At 37.8% G+C, this 17,304-nt stretch overlaps 3 protein-coding genes across 5 annotated transcripts in view; 2 read left to right on the top strand and 1 right to left on the bottom strand.

Moving 5' to 3' along the window:
- Positions 1–17,304, bottom strand: part of p53 — a 50,454-nt gene that overhangs the window by 8,704 nt on the left and 24,446 nt on the right. For all 3 annotated transcript variants that reach the window (XM_073962215.1, XM_073962214.1, XM_073962216.1), the window contains 2 exons: positions 3,009–3,056; positions 2,668–2,941 (listed from right to left, as the gene is read on the bottom strand). In XM_073962215.1, the coding sequence (XP_073818316.1) occupies positions 2,668–2,941; positions 3,009–3,056 (322 nt within the window). The remainder of the gene's footprint in view (positions 1–2,667; positions 2,942–3,008; positions 3,057–17,304) is intronic.
- Positions 1–17,304, top strand: part of Gr94a (Gustatory receptor 94a) — a 45,080-nt gene that overhangs the window by 15,372 nt on the left and 12,404 nt on the right. The gene's annotated exons all lie outside the window — the stretch shown is intronic.
- LOC141389937 (putative gustatory receptor 94a) lies at positions 10,448–13,141 on the top strand. The gene has a single exon (XM_073962219.1). It carries the CDS (start codon positions 10,852–10,854, stop codon positions 11,851–11,853), a length of 1,002 nt encoding a protein of 333 aa, XP_073818320.1. The 5' UTR covers positions 10,448–10,851; the 3' UTR covers positions 11,854–13,141.

Genomic DNA, 17,304 nt, shown 5'->3' with positions numbered 1-17,304 from the left:
AAACGTGACTGAGGTCCTATATTTCTTATTTCCCGAATTCGAGAGTGACAACCACAATGCATTTATTCCGGCTCCAATGTTGCAAGTCTTCACATGATTTAACCACTTGTTCCGCTTATGCCGACCAACCAACCTGTTAACTTCCAGAGTCAGCTCCTGACTCGGGTTAATGGGGTTGGAACGATGAAGCTCATCACGCTCATTTGCTAATCTCACATCGGGTATTCGACCAGCAGGTATATGGCTGGTCTGAAACTAGGCCAACTAGCTTTTTCGTGATTGATGACAGTGCGGCGTTCAGAGGTGATGAAATCGGGCGGTCTGCTGATGGAGACAATTAAGTGGAAATAGTCTGATCCAAGAGAAACGACTGGTTGAAATGTGACGTCATTTGTCAGACCAGAAGACTGCCATCACAACGCTGTAAGCTGCAGTTGTTGTCGACCATGATATTCTACCGACTCATGAAATCCACTAGTTCCTCGACTTTACCTCGAAGTTCATTGCAAAAAAAAATGCATAACGGATCCATTTTCAGGGGTTGGAACAACAACGGATGGTGTTAAATGTTGCGTGTGCGCAGCTGTTGCTTGGACTACAGGGAGTCGCTTTTTCTGATAACGACAACTCACTGGGGACAGGCAACCTGGAATATGCTGCTCCCAACAGAGAAAACCGGGTATGACCTGAGACACACTTCACGCCTCAAGAATTTTGGTCACACAAACATCCCAGACGGGACAAGGGAGACTTCTCTCATATCAATGAGTGTACCCCGATTCACATTAGCTCAATGATATGGGACCTACAGTTTATCGCCGAGTCCGAACGGCGTGTCTTACGACACCACTTTATAGAGAAGTTTAACATGGCTGAAATACTCAGGAAATGTCGCCAACATTACTGAGGGGTATTTTGGCACAGCTGAGAATTTTGATGTTGCCTGGCCGGGGAATGGAACCCACGACCTTCTGCGACGGGTATGCATACCATTGCACAACGGTGGCACCCAGGGTGTACTCTTCTTTTTAAATACCATAATGAATCTTACCCTAACGATACAAATACTAGCATGTGTACACTGAGGTGGCAGCCCCTGGCCGCAACAGAGGGAAATCGGCGCATACGATTTGCTTCTGGTTGCATCCTTGTCAGTCTTCAGTTACTGAACTACCCTGCTCACATTCCAGGTTTCTGGTACAATATGGGTGACTAATGACAAATTGAGGACGCTTGTCAAATGCTCAACTACACCGTGAAAATTCGAAGAATTTCAGTTGCAATTTGATTATTTCATTTGAAATTCGAAACATTTCACTTGTAATTTGAAAATTCCAATTGAATTTCGAATTATTTCATTTGTAATTTGAAAATTCCATTTGAAATTTGAATTTTTCTATTTGTAAATCGAAGTCTCTCTTTTGGAATTTCAAATGAAAAAACTCAAATTACAAATGAAAAAAAAAATCGAATTACAAATTAAATAATTCGAATTACAAATGAAATAATTCGAATTTCATATGGATTTCTCATATTACAAATGAATAATTTGAATTTCAAATGAAATTCTAAAATTACAAATGAAATAATTCGAAATTCAATTGGAATTCTCAAATTACAAGTGAAATGTTTCGAAATACAACTAAATTATTCGAATTACATGTGAAAATGGTGTAATTGGTGGTGCCGACAGTGTCTTTAGAGCCACGAGGACAAACTGCTCCAAATAATTTCAAAACGATCCGAGAAATCTCCTTAAAATTAATTTTTCAGAAAATGTTTTAACTATTGTGGAGGCAGTTACTCGAAGTTTGGACCAAATCGATTGATTCGTTCGAGAGTTATCGTGCCCTCCAGCCAAGAGAGAGAGACTTCTTATTTATTTGTATATCCGATTTGCGGGTATATGAAATTTTTTTTCAAATTGATGGGATAAAGTAAATATATCTTCGAAGATTTTTATATTAACTGAAGATCCTTATTTTTCGCAGTATATTGGGCTTCGCTTCTTGGTATCAGGTTCTGGTCTGTCATTGAATTTTAGACAGAAGGGTGGATAGGACTAAAACGTCCCAAATTTTCTGGTACATGGTGTAAATTCGCCTTGGTCTGGTATTTCCCCAATAGACGGCATTCAGCAGGGGATTTGAAACTTTCATCATGGACAGGTGCGAAAGTACGCGAACTAAATTTTCTTATAAATTACCTATAAGCTTTTCTTAATAGCCGGCTTTTGGTCTGGGATGCAAGACATGCATGGCTACGCCAATTTTTTTTTTTTTTTTTTTTGAAATTTGAAGGCTTTATCCCTGGAAGTATGGACTTCCCATAGACCACATATATATTGTTGTATTCAGGAAAATTACAACTATGCGTGGTAAAAATTTCAGAAGAAATGGGAGGTCGCCTGTACTTTATATCTGAATTGTGCCTTGATTCCTCGTACATCTTCCATGTGTGAAACAACATTGTGTCATGTTGCTCATGAATCATATTAACGTATTCCTTCCGACGAATTATTTGAGTAGTCAATATTGACAACACTAGAAGGCTACTGATTGATTTTGTTTGATTTACCGCTCCTTGTGTTTGTCCAACTTTCAAACTTGCATCTACTTCTACAAAATGTTTGTACTCATTTAATAACCAACAACAAATAAATCTTACCACTATCTTTGCTTATGTGATTCTGGCATCTAAGTACAGGTTCACTGGTGTCTGTTGTATAAATCGGTGCAATGCGTACCATCAACGGTTGTATTGGCATTTTAACAGCATAGAAACAATCAATGGCTACATTTTCGTGTGTTTTTACATACAATCTTTGGGTGTCTGGTGCAAAGAGGACATATCGCGAGGTATTGTCGACTTTGTTCACCTGTATGCTGAAATCATAGCCTCCGTTATCATGCTCCTCACAAACCGGTATGGAATTGAAATTCTAAGAAATGAAAAGTAAAATAAAGTTAAAAAACCATGAACAAATATACAAAAAGATAAGGACTTACCATTTTTGGTTCCACAATTTGTTCCATTAAATTAAGAATATCGGATTGCTGTAATTGTTAAAAATAATATAAAATTATTAAGGATATTTAAAAAGTGTATTCGTCAAACAACTCTACTAACTCTCCATTTTTGAAAAGTCAACAACTTCATGGTTGCAAGGTTGAAAACAATCTGCCGCCTAATCGAATCGTTGTTGCATTCCTTGGGGAAATGCCGTCTTGGTTTAAAGTTCACTCTGTTCTTGTTTGTTTATGTCTGTGGCTTTGTCGTCTTGTCTTGCCGCATGAATAAGTGTAAATATTTCACAATTGAAAAGAACCCGAACGAATGGCAAAAACGAAAACCAAATAAAAACAAAGACCAGCCAGGTTGGTGTTGTTGTTGTTTACGATGATAATGACGGCGATTTTATTTTTTTGCTATATGACGTCACGGTTATTCATTCGTATCCAGACAGGCATGCTTAAGTTTGCTTGTGAAATAAAATCATGGAAGAGCGCCATATACCTTAACACACAAGATGACCGACTCCTTCTTCTCCTGCCATTGCACCCCCCCACTAACTGTGAGGATGACTAACTGTTGCTAAACATTCTGTTGGAATGTTGGTGAGCTTTGGTAAAAAGACAACTGAATCATGAGCAACCTGTTGCTATGTGGGCTGTGTTGTTGAGATGTTGAGAACTGTACTAAGTCAGCTTTGTAGCAACATAGACAACTGAGACGTTTATTCTTTATTCAACGTGTTTGTAAACTTATTGCGGAAACAAAATGTTTGTTGTTGCGATACATTGTTGTAAAAAAACAAATGATAGGAACATTTGTATCTGTAGACATACAAATGTATGTGTTTCGTTTCATGGGTTAACCCCCATATACAATGATACAGCTGCTGGCCTTTTCGACCACATTTTATTTGGTCGGTTTTGTAACTTTTTAAAATACAGTCGGACACCGATTATCCGAATGGTCGCGACAGGAGGCATTGCGGATAATCGATTTTCACGGAAAATGGATTAACACTGTTTCTCATGTATTTTTATTCTCAAAAATATGCGTTCTTGCAAATATTTATAAATAAGAGCAATTATGAATTAATGTGAAGTTTAAAAGATTGAAATTGTTCTAAAATAATTAATTTGTGCATTGTTTTTTGTTTATTCAAATTTGGTCGAATGAATTAAAATCCAGGTTTATAATGATTTCCACGGTTAATCGGTGTAAAACGAACACAAAATTCTATGTTTTTCTTTCACGGATAATGGAGGTTTACGGATAATCGACTCCCAGAAAATCGCGGTTCGATTGTAATCGAATACATTTTGGTTACTACTGTTAGCCAACCATGTCAAAAGTCAAAATAATTTAATAGGTATTAATTTATGATTTCCGTCAATAGAAAATACCTGTTGGGTTTTTACTTGAATCCCTTGCCCTGGAATGTGGTAAAGACTCAACATGATTACCTCCTACTTCAAATGTTTGAATGTTGGAAACGGTGCTATACATATAGAATTATTTCCCACGAACATCTCCGAGGGGACTAGGGAGACTTCTCATATAATAATGCAACGCGATTCATATGTGTTTGAGAATTTTTTTTTTCAAAAGATCTATGAGTCATTCTGCGTTCACGGTAAATATCGTCGTTTTGTGATCCGCATGTTGCACTGACTGGCTATACAACGATATTGAGTACAGTTAGTCAACTTAATTATTGCAAAATCAAAATTATTACAACATTTTAAATAAAACATCATTTTATTGATATAAATAAATATCATTATTAATATTTTTGTTAACAATGCAATTCTTACACATGTTTATTAATATAATAAAATAAAAAGTAGGTAAATTTCACTAAATTTCACTCTTAAAATTAACAAAAATGAGTACAACTCATTATTTGCTCTGTCAACTAAAAAATTTCAAAATTAACAACTTTTCAGTTTTTCACGCTATTTTTCGAAAAGTTGGTTCTAATATTTCGTATGTTCACATTTGGCATCAAAAACAGCTTGTAAACGTATCTGAATTTAATAAATAATTTTCGGAATGTCATATTCCAATGGTATTTTTCAGTCATTCTTCTTTATTGCATTTTATTTAGTCCCCAAGGTTAGTGGGCGACCTATTCCCGACTTTTTCCTTCAGGTGTACCTATGAATTTTCGATGGGGTTAATATCTAGACACTGGAACGGGGTGTAAATGTCTTGGGTACAGTTGTATAGCAACTAAGTCTTACATAAATTAGATTTATGCTTAGGGTCGTTGTCTTGGTAGAACTTATATTGCAATTTGTTTGAATTTTCAGGGTCAACAGGCCCAAATTTCTTGACGCTTTTGGTTAAATCTTTTCTTAAAACATCTAAATAAACCTCCTATGTCATTGTTTCTTCCAAAATCAGGATTTTACCAACGTCACTGCTTGGTATACTACCCCATACCATAAGAGACAGTTTTCCGATCTTTACGGTATGTATTAAATTTTTGTTTTCCATGGCTTTCAAGGGTTTTCCCAATACTTTTTGAGGTCCATTGTGATGGTACAAAATAATTTTAGTCTCATCAGAAAAAATAACGCCATCCCAATACTAAAGTTGGCGTGAAAAGTGGTCTATAACAAGTCTGAATAGTTTCTATATATTGTGATGGGAGGGCAATGGTTTTTACCTAGTCACTCGTGATGAGTGCTTGTTATTATGTATCACTTTTCTGACTTTTCCATGTGACACACTTACTCCAAAATCATTTTTAATTAGAAAAAGCCATTTTCTGATCCTGCTTTGGGCTATTTCGTTAATTTCTTTAATAATTCTACAGTCAATTCGTGAGGTTACTATTTTGGACCTACCGTGTAACGCCCTCAGTTTGAGCCTGGCTTCTTTCTCAGTGCGGTATATGATGTTGTATACACTTCTCAGCTTACGAAAGGTGATTTTAGGGATTTCTCTTTCGGATTTACCATTATTATAATTGGAATAGACCAAATGTACCATATTTTCCGAAACCGTTTACCTGATTTTCCCTTTTTCTCAATATACCGTCTATGTTACACACACAAAAATTAATTTATGATAAAATATTATGGATCTACATGTTCACATACCATAAAAGTCTTAAAAAATCCTTAATGCAAAAAATCGCGGGGAAACACCACGATTTTATTGCACATTAATTCATTTTGCAATTATTTAGTTGACACCACAAAAACCGGGTACCTATCCTTTTTGCCCGTTGTTTTTGTTATTTCCAACCGATTTCTGCATTTATTGGCTTGATGTTGTCATTAAAAGGTAAATCTACAGATATTTACAAAAAGCCCAACATTATTGAAAGAATTTCTTGCGGTAATAGCTAATTAAACATCTAAATTTTTAAAAATTCATCGTTTGCAATAATATAGTTGACTAACTGTATAACGAGTCAGAAGAACAATAATTCTTCCACATTCAGGAACAAAAAGTCGATGCTCCATAGAATGAAACAGGGAGTTCCACAGGGCGGGTGATATGAATGAGATGATATGAGATGAATAGTTGGCCCTGTGTTATACGTTTGATATTAGTTTGCTTTTGGAGGGCAATAACCGTCTAGGGGCTTTATTGCTCATCAGGAGCTTTGGCATTCAATCTTAGGCAATAATCAGAGGCGCTCAACGTTGGACGAGCATGTTGATAGCTCCACATTTTGCATGCTGAACGAAAACGCCTCCTATGAGGATAAGAGGAGATGCCACTGCTCGCCAGACCATTACCATTGTAGCATTCGGTCTTATAAAAGACTTGTCCTGATAAACCACCTTTCGATTCATCGACTCCACTGTCAGAACACTTTCATTTTTCTGAAACATGGAAAAGCTAAAAAATATCAAGCCTTCAAATCACCGGTTCAGAGAGCTGTCCGGTTCTTAACAGAACAAATTTTCGGGCATATCATCACACTTTCGAACTTCTGAAATAAGACAAAATTTTCCAGTAGAGGCGACGGGACTAGAAACTGAGTATTGTTGTAGCAAAAGAGAAACTTACGTGGAAGCACTATGGTTTCGGGTGAATCGGTACGAAAGAACAGGTTGCCATGGGATTGAGCGTGATGATTATCGATGTACGAACCTTGACCCAAGAACTAGGGAACTTTCTCTTGAAGTCGACAGGCTATAGACGAGCATAAGAAGAAGCAATGCAACATAGGTACAGGATTGAGTAAGTTGTTGGCAACGCTTAAAGAGGCATGACAAATCTAAAGCGGTGCGTACCGTCAACCATGCCAAGCTGTTCGAGGACATAGAGTAAACTTCCCTCTAGCTGTTGTTGAAATGTTGCATAATCAACTGTCGATGACATATGTGATAGGTTAAATATATACATAGCTGACTTAGTACAGTTCTTCCATCTGAGAAATCCGAAAATATATGTTCACCCCGATACATATTAGCTCAATGATATGATACCTACTTTTTAAAGCCGAGTCCGAACGGCGTATCTTAAGACAGCACTTCTACATAAGTTTCTACTGCCACACTGTTCATCACTAGGACGGCTAAAATTAGATTCCTGATTCCGACCAAATATAAGGTGTAACGTTTTTTACAGTGTTTTATTTAACTTGCTCTGGTGTCCGTTTAGTTCAAATTTAGTAACTCATTTTCCACACAGTTACAGTTGACCAATCGGACTAAAACTTTGCACACTTTTCAGATTTGGATGACAATACATGAATATGAAATCAAAACCAATATGGGTCAAGTTTTTCCTTTGGCCTCATACAGCGGTACCACCCGATTTCAGGTATTTTGAGGATTTTATTTTCATTGTTAGCCCGAATTGGTTATAACTTGGAGTTTAGATTTTCCAATGGTACACAAACTTCCCCACAAAATTGTGGACATAGGTCCAGGTTTTGGTATAGCCCCCATATAACGGTACCACCCGATTTCACGTATTTTGAGTAGTTTATCATCACTTTTGGGCCGAATTGGTTGTAACTTGGCATTTGGAATTCCCAATAATACAGAAACTTCCCCAACAAAAATTGTGGACATAGGTCCAGGTTTTGGAATAGCCCCCATATAGCGGTAACACCCGATCACAAGTATTTTTCAGGATTTTATTTTCACTTTTGGTCCGAATTAGCTGTAACTTGGCATTTGGAGTTCCCAATGGTACAGAAACTTGCCCACAAAAAACTTGTGAACATGGGTCCAGGTTTTGGTATAGCCCCCATATAGCGGTACCACCCTATTTCAGGTATTTTGAGAATTTTATCGTTATTTTTAGCTCGAATAGCCTGCAACTTGGCATATTCCTCACTAAAATTTTTGGACATGGGTCCAGGTTTTGGTATAATCCACATCTACATTTCCGGCCTTAATCGGCTGTAATTTGGTTATGGGGCCGACAGATATATACCCTCAGCCAATGTGAAGTGAAACTTTCATCTACAGACAGATCGAATGTATTTAAGGACTCTTCAGAATTTTGTGGCACTTTTTGGACATTTGAACTTGCCGACAAAAATGTGGATTAGGAATTAACTGCACTAAGACACAAATGTTGAACCTTTGTGGGGGAGGTACCCTTAGGGATGGCCGATATGGGCCATTTTAGAAGTTAAAATTAATTTTGACAAAATATTTGGAGATCCAAAGTTTGGACCAAATTGGTTGCCCCATTCAAGTGATATCGTCCTAGCATTTTAGTGACATTTTTTAAATATTGGGGAGAAAATACCGGAAGTTGTGGACCGGTATTGTCCCATGAAACTAAGTTTGGATATAATATGACGAAGACCAAATGTTAGACCAAATCGATTGAACAGTTCAATAGTTATCGTGCTCTCCGACAGCCACATATGGTGACATAGGGGGTTTTTTACACCTTTCGGGCTGTTTTCCTAAGAAATATGGACTTACCCCTGAAAAAACGTTTACCGTCTAATGGAGGTAGCGAATGCAAATCGCTTAAACAAAAATCAAAGTGTTTCGAGAGCAGGTCTTAAAGTGAACTTATCCGAAATTTTGTGTGAGAGGTACCAGAAGGAGTAGACAAATATAGTCCATATTCGAACATGTGCTATATCTGGTAGATATATTAGGATGTGCAAAGTATGGATTACATCGGTCAATCCGTTCAAAATTTATCGTGCGCACAATTTTTCCGAACATTTTTCAACTTTTGTGGGGCAGGTACCTGAAGGAGTGGACCGATATGGCTTATCTTCGAATTTAAAGTATGTTTGGACAAAATATTACGAAGGCCAAATTTTTGACGAATCTGCAGATCCGTTCGAGAGTTATCTTGCGGTCCAACCACTACACACGGTGTTAAAAGGGCTCTTTGTAACTTTTAGGCTATTTTCTGAGGAAGTATGGACTTGCCCCTGATGAAACTTGTACCGTCGTATGGGGGGCAGTGAATACAAGTTGTTGCAACAAAAACCAAAGCGATTCGAGAGCATGTCCTAAACTGAACTTTTCCGAAATTTTGTGTGGGAGGTACCCGAAGGCGTGGACCGATTGAGTGCATATTGGAACCTCATCTAAGTTTGGTAGAAATATCACGATGTGCAAAGTATGAACCAAGTCGGTTATATAACCCATCTTCGAACTTAAACTAAGTTTGGACAATATATAGCGATAGCCAACTTTTGGTGCAAATCGGTTCATCCGTTCGAGAGTTATCGTGCGCAGCAGCTAGACAGACGGACGGACATTGCTCAGTCGACTCCAAATTGTCTGAAACACATTTCGTCCAAACATACTTGGGGTCTAAAACCATTATTTCGATGAGGCACATTTTGCCCGTATGAAAGTGTATATACCCTCGTTAGCATAAATGCAGAGGGTATAAAAAGGAATCGAAATATTAAATTACGTTAAACTAAGTTTAGAAGAAATTTTTGAAAAAGTTTTAGAGTTATCTTGCACAATAGTCATTTCAGTATGTGTCGGGAGGGTTTTTGAGCTTTTGGGTCATTATCTCATGAAGTATTGAATTACTCCGGAAAAAAATGTACCGTTGTAAATGAGGCCGCTAGAACAACCTACTGAAAAGCGATGCGAGAGGAACTCTTAAACTTCACTTTTTGCTAATTTTGTGTGGGTGGTACCCGAAGGAGTGGACCGATTTATTTCATATTCGAATCCGGTTTTTTTCTGGAAGGAATAATAATGTGCAAAGTTTGGACCAAGTCGATTGCTCCATTCGAGAGTTATCGTTCACACCATTTAACAGAAAAGATGTAAACTTTTGTGAAGGAGGTACACGAAGGAGTGGACCGATATGGTCCCTCTTCAAACTAAAACTAAGTTTGGACAAAATATTACGATATCCAAAATTTGGTTCGAATAGGTTGATCCGTTCGAGAGTTATGGGCGCACTAGCCAGACAGACAGAGGTAAACAAAGTAACCATTTTTTTATAATTTCCGTTTTATTCCTTACAAATTCAAATTTATTTGAACACTTTTCTTTCAATAATCCCGTTTAGTGGTACGAAAGTATACTCATTAAGACATTTTGCCAGAAACTAAAATAAAAATTCAAACCGAGAAGACTTCTAATTATTCGACAAGGATGACTTACATTTGCCAATGTAATTTTACTATCAATATCATCTTCAGATCAAATCGAACTGATATAACAACGTATTGGACAATTATAACGCTATTATAACAAATAAACAATACAGGTCATGTACATATGTGCAAGTCATGCGCATAAGGTTTCTCACAAAATAAGAATATTTTCAAAAAACAAATCAGTTTCACGCGTTATTAACATTCATAAATTTTTAATTCCTCTGCATCTTCAACAAAAATAAATTAAAAAAAGAAAAAGCATGGATGGAGTTAAAGTTGTAAAGTTCTTCATTATCCTTTTCACTTCGTTTCTCATATCCCTCGGTTTACTCGATCTAATGTATTCATTTCGTCGTAAACGTTTCTTTATCAATCCCTTATTAATAATTTGGTCCTTAACGGTAATTGCTGGCTTTGTGTTTATCTATGGAAAACGTTTGCACGAAGAATACGCAACCGGACAAATTGATTTGAAAAATGCCGTCAGTATTTATTACTATTTGAACATAATATGTGCTTTAGTGAATTACCTTTGGCAATTGGCGAAAACAAATAAAATTCTAAAATTCTATAACACTGTTCCCGTATTCGACTGCATGAGTTATTTTTGTATAGATCATCGTTCGGTGAAGAAAGCAGCTTTATTGACATTTATTAAAATCATACTAATTCCGATAATTGTTGAAATTAATCTAATACTAAGAGAGTTACGTAAAGGAGAGGAGTCAAATCTTTTGGAAACCCTCTACCACTTGTATCCGATGGTAATTGCTAACTTCTTGCCCAATTGTTTATTTGCGGGGTTTGTGGTATGTCGCGAGTGCATGAAAGCTTTAAATATCCTCCTGAAACTTGTTGAAAATGAAGCCAACTTCTATCAGAATGTTAAACAAATGAAATTAAATACTCGCTTTTATCGAATGCAAATCTTTTGTGATTTATCCGATAAATTGGATGAATTATCGGAAAAATATAACCTAGTGTGTTTCTATACATTGGAATATACGCAGTTGATTTCATTGCCTTTGATATGTTCACTGTTGAGTAATCTACTTGGCATTACAGCGGGTTGTTTCCAGCAGTATTATGCCATTGCTGACACAATGATAAATGAAGAAACCTATGACGTATTCGATGCACTGACAAATGGTGTCTTCTTGGCAATTTCATTTTCCGAAATTGCCATACTCAATATGGTGGTCAATGACTGTATTGAAAAGGTAAGTAACGGTGAAGTAGAGGTACATAAATGTATTGTATAAATATTAAGTTTGTGAAAAGGAACTGGTGGAAGGTACAGTAAAGGAATGAAAGTTTTGGGAATCACAATGACAAAGTTCAAGCGGTGCAAATTTGAAAAACAATTTCAGGTGGAATAAACGTAAATTCAGGAAGATAGGGATAATTCAAGCAAAGCACAAAAATCCTCAATCATTTAGTGTTACAAGACCGCCAATTATTTGGATGGAATTGGACCACAACTGCAGACATATGTGCAAAGATATTAAACTTTTTCGAAATGTTGGGACATTTGGAGGACTATATCTCGGGAAGTATTGACTTCCATTAAAAGCTATTGTAGTGTTAAAGTCAAGATCGCATTGACTACCCTGCCATTAATATTTCAAAAGGACTGTTGAACATTAACAGAGGGAGTATCTAAGTAACATACTATACTAAAATTTCAACGCGATTCGTGAAATGGTCTTAACCAGGGGTAACAATCTTGACGCGATGCGAGGGCTTAAGACCACAATCCCCCCTCCCAGTCCTCTGGAAGCTCGGGCTGAGAGATTGTGGCCGACCAAAGGTTACCCACGTAGTCTTCTCCTACGTAACAGAGATCCCCTAACGCCGGGGTGTCAGGCGAATCCGTGCCTATCGGTGTTTCAAGGTTTGCAGTTAGGGTACCTATTGTATTAGAACAGAGCCTCATTGAACACCTGGGCGCCTCAATGTAGTATAGACTTAGTTGACAAGTCCTTGCCATGGTACAGGAGGGCTATGCCATGGTTGACCTCCATTCCCCTATAAAATCGATGATGTATGGATCCGAAATTTTTAAAAAACCAAAAAACCTAAACCCCAATGATGACAACAAATCCGCAACGCCCATGATACTACCACATCTATATCTGACCCGACTCAACCTACGGTTGAAAAGAAAGTAAATTCGGGAAGGGACGGACCAGACCTACCAATTATAGGCTTCATTGAGGGCAGCCTTGCTGAACAGAGCAGGCAGCTCCTGGCCATGTTGGAGCGGATGGTTTCCCCTAGTCCTAGTCGGATGGATATGTGTTTCTGATGATCGCTCTCGAATCTGGGAAAGAGGAATGATAGAACGGCTGTTACTTTCAACGGCGTGACTGTGGCAGATCCGAAGATGTGCTCGCGTTATTGTTGTACTCTTATGTTTGAGTAAAAGATTTAGTTGTGCTTTTATGTTGTAAATAAAAGACTTATTGATAAATTAACAAACTTAAGCAAGATTTATTCTGTTTAATTCTGGAAACTGAAATACGTTACAATAGTTGATGTGCGTGTTAATACTTGTGGTGTAATACAATGACTGTGTTGTCTGAATGACTGAAAGAGACTCAGTGAGTGAGAAAGAGTGTAGCATGAGGGTTGCAAGTGTGTGTGTGTATGTATGTGTGCATGCATAATAACAATGATGCCTAGTTTCTGATTGTTTACAGTGGAACCCTAACATCTCCCTTTTTGAGACTTCTCGGGGGTCCTGGATACTGGCTGTACAGGGTTTCTTCGAGAAGTGATGCGTTGTGGGTGCATAACCGGTGATGATGGTGGAGTTGTGAAATCTTCTTCCATTGGTGGACTAATGTTGAAGTCTTCTAGTAGGATTTGAAGAGGAAGATTATCATTTTGCTCTGCAGGTACATTTTCATCGGTTTCTCTTGGTCTGAGTTGATCTGCGTGAGATCTCACAAGAATTTGTCTCTTATCCACTTGAATGAGAGTGTTGTAGGTAACATTTCCCACTTTGTTGATAATTTCACCTGGAACCCAGTAGCTTTTATTACCTTTGAAGTGTTTAGCGTAGACAAGATCTCCAGTGATGAAATTTCGTTGTTTTGTACCATGTTTCCGGTTGTCGAAAACTGTTCTCATTTTTCGACCTAGGAATGATTCCGCTGGAGAGAGTTCATTAGGTGAGTTTTTGTTCGGTGTTGAACGATACACTTCTAAGAATGTTTGTAGTGCATTAGATGCCGTCTCCTTTCCCTCTGATTTTTTTAAAGATCGTTTGAGAGTATCGACGAATCTTTCTGCTTGACCATTGGAACTTGGGTGATATCGAACTGTTCGTGTATGTTTGATGCCTCGTTGAGAACACCAATTTTCAAAATCCGCTGAGGAAAATTGTGTTCCATTGTCGGATACGATTTGTTCAGGATTTCCAAACTGTGAACAATAAGTTGTTAGTAACCTTAATGTTGCTGCGGTCGTGGTTGATGAAGTTTCATATATGACGGGATATTTGGAATATGAATCCACTATTACGAGGTAGTAAATGCTTTTTACAGGACCTGCGTAATCTATGTGAACACGTTCGAGAACGCGTGTTGTTGTGGGCCAAGGACAAAGGTTGGTTTTGATGGGACTTTTTGCTGCGAGTTGGCAATTGTTGCATTTCTTGACGTAAGTCTCTATGTCCTTGTCTATGTTTGGCCAATATACGTAGCTGCGTGCGATAGATTTGCTTCTTTCTGTTCCTATGTGTCCGCGATGCAGTTGTTTGAGAATTTGTTTTCTGTAGCATTCGGGTACTATTATGCGCGTATTGAACATAAGACAATCATCTGTTATTGATATTGAATCTTGCCCGTTGAAATATGGAAGAATTGAAGAATCTATGCTGTTTTTGTTTTCTGGCCAGCCGTTGTATACGTAGTTTGAAACTTTTTGTAAGGTTGAATCCTTTTTGGTTGCATCCTGTATCATTTTGAAGCTAACTGGCAGTGTTGATACGGCGTCTGTGATGTCATACCTTATGTCGTTTTCTAGGTTGATTGAAGCTATGATATACTCGTCTGATGGTTTTTCATGTGCGCTTATCAATCTTGACAGAACGTCTGCATGTCCAAAATCCTTTGTATTGGTATACTTTATATCGAAATCGTAGGTGAGAAGGATGAGAGCCCAACGTTGTAACCTGTTCGCGGTGTAGACCGGAATACCTTTTTTGGAACCAAATATGGTGAGCAATGGCTTATGGTCGGTATGTAGGGTGAATTTTCTTCCGAAAATCATTTTGTGGGAACGTTGTACGGCGAAAACTAGTGCTAGTCCTTCTTTTTCGATTTGACTGTAATTTCGCTCCGTTGGAGTAAGTGATCTTGAGACGTGATGAATGGCTTTGACACTGTTGTCTGGGTAAGTATGGTATATTACCGCTCCGATGCCATGTGATGATGCGTCCGCTGCAATGTGAATTGGCAATGCTGGATTGTAATGAGTTAGTAGTAAATCCGATGTTAGAATGCGTTTGAATTCGTTGAAAGATTGTTGACATTCTTTGGTCCAAATGAATTTGTGATCTTTTTTTAAGAGATCATCTAGTGGTTTTCGGATGTTTCTCATGTTGTAGACATACTTTCCATAGTGGTTTATGGAGCCTAGTAAAGATCGTACTTCTGAAATGTTTTCAGGGACCTTCAGATTCTGTATTGCAAGAATTTTATCTGGATCAGGTCGTATGCCATTTTTATCTATGATTTGACCTAGATACTTTATTGATGGTTTGAAAAATTGACATTTTTCGAATTTGAGTTTGAACCCGTAATCTTGAATTTTCTGTAATAACAAATTAAGATTAGTTTTGTGATCGTGAAGAGATCTACTTGCCAAGACTATGTCGTCTATGTACGCTCGTGCTCCTTGGATGCCTGTGCATAGATCATCCATGATTCGCTGGAAGGATCCTGGTGCTGATTTTATACCTGGAGTGAGGCGATTAAATCTGTATAACCCTTTGTGAGTATTAATAGTTAGCAAGTCTTTGCTTTGATCGTCGACTTCTACTTGTAGATATGCGTCAGAGAGATCTAAATGACTAAATATCATACAATCGTGACAATCTGAGAGAATTTCTTCAGGAGTGGGCAGAGGATACTGATTTGGTTCAATTGAATTGTTGAGACCCGTGGAATAGTCTGCACAAATTCTAATTTTTCCGTTCCTTCTACTTACGACTATTGGCGCTGCAAATTTTGAAGAATTGACTGGTGTGATGATATTTGCTTTTTCAAGTCTATCTAGCTCTGTTTCTATTTCTGTTCTCACGGCATATGGTACTGGGCGTTTTGCAATGAATGTTTCTTTTGCGTCTGGAAGAAGTTTAATATGCACTTTGGTTTTTGTACAAAGGCCAAGACTGCTGTTGTCGAAAACAGGTTTGAACTTGCTTCTCAGGTTTGATATGTATTCATCGTTTGATATTTGGCGACACCAAGCTGAAATTGGTTTGTCCCAAAGGTTAAAACTTTGTATCCAGTCGATACCCATTATGTTTAAGTTATCGATTTCCGTGACGTAACATTGTAGAGTTAGCGTTTTGTCTGATACCGTTGTGTTGCATTGACACTTTCCGATTAGGCTGATGCTGTTGGAATTCTGTCTGTTGCAGTATCATTTGTTTTGTGTACGTGAGGCTTACCTATGTATTCCCATGTTGATCGTGATATGATTGAAATATCGGATGCTGTGTCGATTTGTAATTTGACTTGTTTCTTGTTTATCTCCACGGTGGTATATTTTCGCAATTGTTGAAATTGGAGTTGCTTCGAAGAGAATACAGCGTTGGCGTTGTATTTTGTTTTGTCCGACTTGACTGCAGTTTTGTCTGTAGTGGACTTGCCTCGTTTTGCGCTTTTGCAAAAGTTATCCTTGTGACCTGTCTGCTGACACTTTGAACATTTATGATTTTTAAATGGACAGTATTTTGAGTAATGCATGTCACCGCATAACCAGCAGGGCGTTTTAGGAATTTTATGGGAATGCTTGTTGTTGTTCTTGGCGAATTTCTTGACTGCGCATATTGATTGCGATTGATGCTCGATCAATGTATTGTCTGTTTTCAAATCCATGAGTCGTTGAGTTTCATCTACAAGAGTGTCTAGAGTTGTGGAGTCCTTTGCTTCGTCTAGCAATTTGAGTAAACGTAAGCGAATGTCGTTGTCTTTGCTTGATTGTAAACCTAAGACATAGATTAGACACTTGAATTGATCCACTTGCATTTCATTTAGCTTGAAGAGTTCGCACTGTAAGTTAACTCTACCGGCGTATTCCTTATAGTCTTCTCCGTCAAGTTTTTTCATTTGCAAACACTTGTAGCGTTGAGACACTTGAGTTTCTACCTTACCAAATAGTTTGTTAAGTTTCTCCAGGGTGTCTTTGAGACTCATTTCTGTTGGATTCTTTGGAAGAACGTAGTTCCTGAATCTTTCGTGAACACTGTTTGACATCTTTCTCCAGAGTAACGCAACTTTGTCATGATCGTCCAGAGATTGGGCTTCTTTTTCGAAGACATGTTGGTAGCGATTGTACCACGCTTGAAAAATTAATCCGCTTTCCGGTTCATAAACGAAGTCTGTCATGGAATGTGAAAGAGATTCCATCAATGCTGCTTTTGAAGTGCTGGGACTCGTAGCATCTTTGGTGTTTCCAGTACTCTGTGCTTGAAGTAG

Source organism: Musca autumnalis, unplaced genomic scaffold, assembly GCF_047663935.1.
Source record: "Musca autumnalis isolate F117 unplaced genomic scaffold, ASM4766393v1 scaffold_1, whole genome shotgun sequence".
In the NCBI taxonomy this organism is placed as follows: Eukaryota; Metazoa; Arthropoda; class Insecta; order Diptera; family Muscidae; genus Musca; species Musca autumnalis.
Note: the sequence above shows the minus strand (reverse complement) of the source record. Positions and strands in the feature narration are given on the sequence as shown.